Below are 8,905 nucleotides of genomic sequence, written 5' to 3'. Positions count from 1 at the left end.
CTAAGGAGCTTTCTTCAGAGGATTTGGAATCGAATTGAGTAATCCTCGTGGCTTGTTATCGGCTGCAGTCGGTGCTTTTGCAGTTTGGTAGTTTTTTCTATTTTATTTTTATGTTTTTGAAAGATTTCCTGGTCCGATATTGATTTGGGTTTCGAGTTCTTACGTTGTTTTACTGGGGAATATTTTGTGTGTTTGAAATTGATATTGAGTTCTACCTCTCAGGGTGAGCTGTCCTTTTTTTTACCCACTGCTGTAGTACTTAGATGATAAAATTTTCGCTTTTTATTGCATTCTAGTGCTAGTGTATTAGTTAATTGTAAATTTTCACTTTCGCACGATTTTTTCCCCCTATTTTCTTGATTGTTGAAATATGCGTGTGGCTGTCGATGTCTCCGTGTGCATCGTCTTTCTTACACTAACACATCATGTTTACATTTATCTGGCAACTAGAATCGTTTATTTTTAAATAAAAATAAAATTTTGGTTGCATTGACAATTTCTGATTAGCTTCGGATATTACACTAATTTAGATGGCGTAGGTAAATATGAAACGAGTTATTGATGCTGGAGACTCCTCTCTGTGGACCTCATTTTCCCCCACACATTTCTGTGGATCCCTTTTTCTTTGCTATCTCTTTCTATGTCTGTCTGTCCTCTAGTTTTAGTTTTGATTGGTGAATATGCAAAATTTTCCCTTTGCATCAACGTTCAGCGGTAGAATTCCTCTACTGTTATAAATATGTAATCTACGGTTTCTACAGAAAAATTGTGCGATTGAGAATTGTCCCAAGTATCATAGTATTGGAGAATTTATCTGGAATGATTACTTCTCAATCTGTTCTAATCAAAATGCAGGGCAGTTGCTTTCTGTCAGACTTGAACTGTAACAAAGCCCATATTGGAAAACTGCCCATATGCCTGGGAACAAGTATAACGACAACTTACAGCTTCCCAACACTAGAGTTGGGAGACTCTTAAGAGAAAGACAACTGAGAAGAAACAGCAGATCTCCATCTGTAACTGATGGCAATAGAGGGGTTGAGATCTCTGAGCATGATACGGAACATCTGGAAGGAGCAGTGCAGTTTCTCAATGAAGGGCGGGAAAGGTCTGATGTGAGGTCTATCAAACAGAGACTGTTAGTCGTTGCTAATAGACTGCCTGTATCAGCAGTGAGGAGAGGTGAAGATTCCTGGTCATTGGAGATAAGTGCTGGGGGTCTAGTAAGCGCTCTTCTTGGTGAGCATTTAGCGTGCTTCTTTTCTTATTCCCTCCACTTTCTATTTCACAGGATGGTCATCGGTAAGTAGCTTGTATTTGGTTTGATTTATGCAATCACTTGATTTAGGTGTAAAGGAATTTGAGGCGCGTTGGATTGGTTGGGCTGGTGTTAATGTGCCGGACGAGGTTGGGCAGAAGGCTCTTACTAAAGCCCTAGCTGAGAAGGTGAAATACTTGCGTGATTGTGGTCTAACTGGCACTACTTTTCCGACTTACTAATTATTTGAGCTGTATGGTTCTTCAGGTTTATCTTAAGTGTCTAACATACTGTATGCATGCAGGATCTTGCTGTTAACTTATTCTCTTCTAATTACTGCAGAAGTGTATCCCAGTTTTCCTGGATGAAGAGATTGTTCACCAGTATTACAATGGTTATTGCAACAACATATTATGGCCTCTGTTTCACTATCTTGGACTTCCACAAGAAGACCGTCTTGCAACAACCAGGAGTTTTCAGTCGCAGTTTGCTGCATACAAGAAGGCAAATCAAATGTTCGCTGATGTTGTTAACCAACACTATGAGGAGGGAGATGTTGTTTGGTGCCACGATTACCATCTCATGTTCCTCCCCAAATGCCTCAAAGAATATAATAGCAGGATGAAAGTTGGGTGGTTTCTACATACCCCTTTTCCATCTTCTGAAATCCACCGGACTCTGCCATCTCGATCAGAACTACTTCATGCAGTGCTAGCTGCTGATTTGGTTGGGTAATACGTTTCTCGTACTAAATCATATACCAGTTTGTTCTACAAATTCCTAGCTGCAAACTACTGCAATATTTCAATGATGTATTAAGTTTTAAGTGTGTCAGTTATAATGAAACATTCCATTATATATATAATTTCTTATTTGTTGGATTCGGATGTGTGTAGTGGCACGTGCTATGGTGTCTGTTATTTTCTTGCCACCTGGCTAGTTTCCTCCAAATTCACCTATGTTTGTTATCTCTTTCAGATTTCTGTGTAAGCACATTTATTTGACCTCTTTCCATGAGTCCAAAGTTAAACTTGCTTATAAAGTAAGATATGGCTCCCATGTATTTGTGCCGGGATTTATTTGTTTGCATTTTGTGATTTTACTTATGCCATTTTATTATTGTAAAACTTTGCAGAATTTACTAACTTAGTTTAGGGGGTTTTGTTTCCAGTTTCCACACATATGATTATGCCAGACATTTCGTTAGTGCTTGTACTCGTATTCTTGGACTTGAAGGTACTCCTGAAGGCGTAGAGGACCAAGGAAGAGTAACTCGTGTGGCTGCGGTATGTCCACATGATTTTATCTTGAATGCTCCATATTTTGATGTTTAATATGCTTCTTTATTGCCCCATACGTTACTCTTTTCATAACTTGGGTCATTTGTTTATCTTTTGATGCAGTTTCCCATAGGCATTGATTCAGAAAGGTTCATCCGTGCTCTTGAAGCTCCTCAGGTCCAGGAACGCATCAAAGAATTGAAAGAAAGATTTTCTGGAAGAAAGGTTTGTTTCTTATCTCCCTTGCTCCATACCGAACGTGCTAGGTGTTCAGAACTAATTATCTCCCCAACCCCTAGTTGGCTATGACATTTGGTTTGATTTTACTTTGATCACTTCCCTTTCTACGCAAGCGAATTTTAGAATAGGTGATTTGCCAACCAGTCCGCTGCAAAATTTGCACAGAGTTTATGCCAGCCCTTTGTAATTTGTTTAATTTTTTGCACAAGTATACCGTTTAATTTTGCTGGTTACTTTTAAACTATTATAATCTTACAGGTGATGCTTGGTGTGGATCGCCTTGACATGATCAAAGGAATCCCTCAAAAGATTCTAGCATTTGAAAAGTTTCTAGAAGAGAATCCAAACTGGCAGGATAAGGTGGTTTTGCTACAAATTGCAGTGCCAACAAGAACTGATGTTCCCGAATGTATGGCCTAATGTGGTTTCACCTATTTTCTTCCAAAATTTAATTTCATTTTAGCTTATGCAAAGATCAGATGGATTTTCTTTCTGCCTGACGTCATGTCATTTTGTTACCCTCTTTTGTTCTACCCAGATCAAAAACTTACGAGCCAGGTTCATGAAATTGTCGGACGGATCAATGGCAGATTTGGAACTTTGAATGCTGTTCCAATTCATCATCTGGTTAGCTTTTTTCTGTCATTCACTCAACAGTTATGGTGTTTAACTGCCACACATGCATTCATAAGCGCACAGATATTTAATCACAATGGATTTCACCTTTCTACTGAATTTTCACATTTGCCATGTCTTTACTCAGTTTCTCTGTGTTTTTACTCTTCACAGTGCGTCCAGCATCTATATCTATGATGAATAATTATTCAGGGATTTTGAATTTCATTGGATGGCTACAAATGTCATCCTCTATCAGCCTTTTATTTTTCTGGCAGTCCATGTCTAAACAACAGATTCTAGAATTTATTTAAACTTTTAGATGGAAAAAATATATCTGAACTTGAATATGGCACACATTAGAAGGATCTAAAATCATGCTACATGCCATGCTAAACATGGAGGATGCTGGGAAGATATCAGCTTCTCAGATTCTTCTTTTTCTTATCGCACACTTGTAATCTGTCTACACACATGCATATATGATGCTGTTAATGGATTGTGTGCATTTTAAGTGTTCTTATATTTGTTAAAATATTTGAAGCAATATCTTTTTCCCCTCATGCAGGACCGTTCTCTTGACTTCCTTGCTTTGTGTGCACTATATGCTGTCACTGGTAATAATAGCTGTGGCTTGAATGTCAATTTCTAGTTTCTCCTTTTATTTTAGGATTTCATGAATCAAATGTCATGCCACCACATATTCTCAACCACCTTGATGTTAAACCATGCAACAAATATGCAGTTTTTTGAAATGTCTTGTGTATTTATTTTAGCCATCTTGAAAGTGGTAGACTGCAAAGTTTGACGCCATAATACATTTGAAATAATCTCTCTTCTTAAAACTGGATGTATGTGGAAAAACAGTTGGATCTTCAATACAGTGATACTTCTGGTACGGTATTTCTGCATAAGATCAAACTGTAAGCAAGAGGAGCATAGATGAGATTGAATACCACCTAAAATTGATAATGCACAGGACACTCATACTATCCCTTGCAGAATCAATGTTGTCTAACTACTGAAAATGTGGGGGTTAATCATTGCTGATTTTCGGATTTTGAAACTGATTTGAAGCTATCTTCTGATAATTTTGTGGTTGACAGATGTGGCACTTGTAACTTCATTGCGGGATGGAATGAATCTTGTTAGTTATGAGTTTGTGGCTTGTCAAGATTCCAGAAAAGGGGTTCTCATCCTCAGTGAAGTAACTTTCAGACTCTACACTTCTATTTTTTCTAGTGGAACCACCTTTCTTTGTTCATTTATATTCGGAAATTTGTTATTGGACCATGAATTTTTATCCTTCGATTTTTTGTTATGATGTTTGATATTTTTTTTTTATTTTGCCACTATGATTTTTCCTTTCGGGTATCACACTATCATTGTAGTTTGCTGGAGCAGCACAATCCCTTGGTGCTGGTGCGATTCTTGTAAACCCATGGAACATTACAGAAGTTGCATCAGCTATAGACCAAGCTTTGAATATGCACGCTGATGAAAGAGAGAAACGCCACCGTCATAACTTTGAGCATGTGACAACTCATACTGCTCAACAATGGGCTGAATTCTTTGTGAGGTGTGTAAGTTTTTTAGCTAGTTGTTTTGAATATAACATCTGCTGAATGGACGGTGTACTGAATATAGTTACTCAAAGAACTGCCTAGGGTTTTCTGTCTTTCAACGACATCCTCTGTCCGACATAATCTTATATTTCTAGGATTGTATGTCTCACTTTCAGTGACCATAGAGCAATGTCTTTCTCATTTTGAAATAGTTTGAAGATTTTCAAGTGGAACTGTAGTTAAAGTGAGAACTTTTCCATTCTTCTTCCAGTCGTATATACATCTCTCTTTATCCTGGAAAATGCCCGACCATTAGCAGTTCACAGGATGTTGCTTGGTATTGATCAACATGTGAGCTTCTCTATTCATTTACATCAGAACCCTGCTGAATTTTTTCACAATTTACACTGGCTAAGACTGATGAAAGAAAAGGAGTGTAATGGTCATTTATTTAGTCATCATATACGCATCTGTTAGTCATATAATGATTTATCCAAGACATCAATACCCAGGCTATTTGGTCATCCTATATGGGCCCTGCTGAATTTTTTTCACAATTTACACTGGGTAAGATTGATGAAAGAAAACACGTATTATTGTCATCCATTTTGTCACCATATACACCCCCCTGTTAGTCTCAAAATGATTTATCAAAGAGGTCGATACCCCTGCTATTTGATCATCATATATGCCCATGTTAGTCTCAAAATGATTTATTCAAGAGGTTTGATACCCACGCTTAAATTTTGGTACACTCCACTTATGTTGTCAAATCTTTTGCTTTTGAAAGATTTTTTTCTTTTTTATGGAGAGAGATGTGGCTTTATTTCAATTCTTCTACGTACGGTGATACAATTGTGAAGTGGGCACAAATTTACATAATGAATGGAAGTAACTCTATTTATGTTCCCTTGTATGAGGACATGAGAATATCAGGTAACGTGCAACCTCAATGACACTGTGCCATAGCCTCTAATCAGGTGATAAAAGATGCATTAGATTAACTCCGTCCAAGTTCTGTCACTATTTCAAAATTTTCATGTCACTTGGAATTGTCTATTTGGGTGAAAAGATCTTGTACTGGAAAATGCAAAGATGTGAAATTGCTCAATATGATAGAAGCAATTTAAGTGTTGCCACTGTATTTGATGGGTTGTGTTATCCAGGTGCAACTCCTTTCCGTTCCATACAATAGCGTGACAATGTTCTTGTTTGAATTTAACCATGATGAAATCTATATATGGTCTTGTTGAGATAGCTATATGTGATAGCAACCTTTTGAGATAGCTACATGTAATGGAGAATGAGCAAACTGACCAAGATAATGTTAGTTCTTTATTTGAACTTTTAAAGAAACTAGTTGCTGCAAGGTGTTTTTTGATGCAGTTGTAGAAATAACATGTCCAATACATGCCCAAAAGTAGAAGTCTGCTAGCTACTGATCACCCGAAGCCTAACCATTATGTTATTGATGCATGCAGTGAACTGAATGATACTGTTATTGAAGCTCAGCAGAGAATAAGAAAAGTTCCACCTCAACTTGTCGTCAGCGATGCTATCAAACGTTACTTGCAATCTAAAAATCGGTTACTTATACTGGTATGCTCCATTTATTTGTTGACTTTTGATTTTCACATTAATCTTTAGGTGTATCTTAATTTTTAATGTTACAAAATACCTATGGTACATGGTTAAATGAAAGGGAGTAACAATCTATTATTTTGGTGCTTGTTTATCATTACTATTATCCATAGGGCTTCAACGCTACACTGACTGAACCAATCGACACTCCTGGAAGGAGGGGGGATCAGATCAAAGAAATGGAGCTTAAGTTGCATCCTGAGTTGAAAGGACCTCTGACAAGACTCTGCAGCGATCCAAATACAACAATAGTGGTCCTTAGTGGAAGCGACAGAAGTGTCCTTGACGATGTAAATGTATCTATATTTCCTTGTTTGTTACTCTATATACCTTCTGAAATAAATCTTTTGCAGAACTTTGGGGAGTACAACATGTGGTTGGCAGCTGAGAATGGGATGTTTCTACGATCGACAAAAGGAGAATGGATGACAACGATGCCTGAACACTTAAATATGGATTGGGTGGATAGTGTCAAGGTGATTGGAACTTTATTAATATCATCATTGTATTCTCTGTCCAGCCTTCAACTTATTGCATGATTTGGTGCTTCTGACGACCATTTCAGCATGTTTTTGAGTATTTCACCGAAAGAACCCCGAGATCTCACTTTGAACGCCGTGAAACTTCACTTGTATGGAATTACAAGTATTCAGGTAATAAGCTTAGTGATGATGTATCGTAAGAAGTTGATATTCTCACGCTTACATGTTCAAACTGCTCTCGCTCCAATTTACTCGGTGCAATTTTAGATATTGAATTTGGAAGACTACAAGCAAGAGACATGCTGCAACATCTATGGACTGGTCCAATTTCTAACTCATCTGTTGATGTTGTCCATGGAAGCCGCTCTGTTGAGGTGCGAGCAGTGGGTGTCACAAAGGTAGTCATATTGCTAGATTATTTTTAATGTTTGACTGATTACTAAATGTCCTCCTTTACGTTTTCGTTTTCCACATTAATATTCGGTCCTTCCCTTCCTTTTGTCAACAGGGAGCTGCTATTGACAGAATACTGGGAGAGATTGTTCATAGTAAAGCCATCTGTACACCCATCGATTATGTCTTGTGCATTGGGCACTTCTTAGGAAAGGTATACATATATTGTTATTTTTTAAAACTGAAAATTTGAAAAGAATGATCTCGAAACTTTAAATTTCATCTCTTCAACTTTTTCATATTTGATCCATCAAAACAATGTTACTGTCACACGGTAATTCTGTTTCCATGAAACTCAGAAATCTATCAGTAAACTCATACGTTGGATGTATTTTCCTGGGATCTTTACTAGACATGTTGCCTACTAATAACACCAACTTTAACCTGTCGAAAAGCTTTGACATTATGAAACTAAACACCTGGTAATGGGTAGTAATAGAGTAAAAATCTCACAGGCGGACTTACAAAAGTAGAGCACATCTGTCCAACTAATTCTCTATCTGCTTACAAATGAAAACAGTGGCAGACTCGAAATATCGATGATGGGGAGACTTGGGGTAATTAAGCAACGGCCGACCCAATCTAGCTGAGAGATGTTGATTGAGTGAAACTTGAAGTTTCATCGTTGGGGATAACTCTAGCTGGGAGCAAAACCTAGATTTTAAATAGGACTACTCATGATGCCGTACCTCCTGTCTTTTGTAACGGTTAAATAAATGTCAATATTTATCTATGGCAGCTGAACGACTTTTATTGTGAAGTGAATGACAATTACTATGCACCTGTAGTGTCTATTCAATCTCCCTCTGACCTTGTTTTTCTTTGCTTCAGGATGAGGATATTTACACATTTTTCGAACCAGAGCTTCCCCCTGATGTCATGAGTCTACCCAGAACGAAACTAACAGATACAATGAAGCCCTCCGTCGAGAAAAGGCCAACTCCAAAGCTTTCCGCTGGTCCAAATTCAGAAAAGAAATCAAATGGCAGCTCCTCCGGGAGCAGTCGGCGGTCATCACCCGAAAATACGTCTTGGAACGTTCTCGATCTGAAGAAGGAAAACTACTTCTCTTGTGCTGTTGGTCGACCCCGTACAAATGCTCGATATCTTCTAAACACCCCAGACGATGTGGTTGCATTCCTGAAAGCAATTGCGGAGCCTTCCTTCTTTAACTTTTCATCCTTTCATTGAGTTCGTGATGCTAAAACTGGTGTCCAATGTGGTGGTGTGAGCCTGTACAATGTTAAAGTTTTATTCTAAATTAAGTAGTACTCCTACTTTTTGCCGTTTCCTTCATCTCTAATTCGTATTTCATTCTCGACATCGTATTAGTTTGAGGGTAATGTGATTTCCGGAACAGCGGCTGCACAT

General features: G+C 37.9%; 1 protein-coding gene across 1 annotated transcript; it reads left to right on the top strand.

The window, feature by feature from the left end:
• Positions 1-720: 720 nt before the first annotated feature.
• On the top strand, positions 721-8,825 carry LOC142526242 (alpha,alpha-trehalose-phosphate synthase [UDP-forming] 1-like). The gene is given in 18 exon segments (XM_075630507.1): positions 721-904; positions 907-1,239; positions 1,349-1,446; positions 1,601-1,989; positions 2,430-2,544; positions 2,662-2,763; positions 3,037-3,187; positions 3,317-3,405; positions 3,962-4,010; positions 4,500-4,600; positions 4,785-4,972; positions 6,440-6,557; positions 6,713-6,889; positions 6,953-7,075; positions 7,165-7,252; positions 7,349-7,479; positions 7,590-7,688; positions 8,366-8,825. Coding segments are annotated over 18 exon segments (2,796 nt in total). The 5' UTR covers positions 721-819; the 3' UTR covers positions 8,726-8,825.
• Positions 8,826-8,905: the final 80 nt, after the last annotated feature.

This window comes from Primulina tabacum, chromosome 15 (assembly GCF_025594145.1).
Source record: "Primulina tabacum isolate GXHZ01 chromosome 15, ASM2559414v2, whole genome shotgun sequence".
In the NCBI taxonomy this organism is placed as follows: Eukaryota; Viridiplantae; Streptophyta; class Magnoliopsida; order Lamiales; family Gesneriaceae; genus Primulina; species Primulina tabacum.
This window is presented reverse-complemented; position numbering and strand designations above follow the sequence as displayed.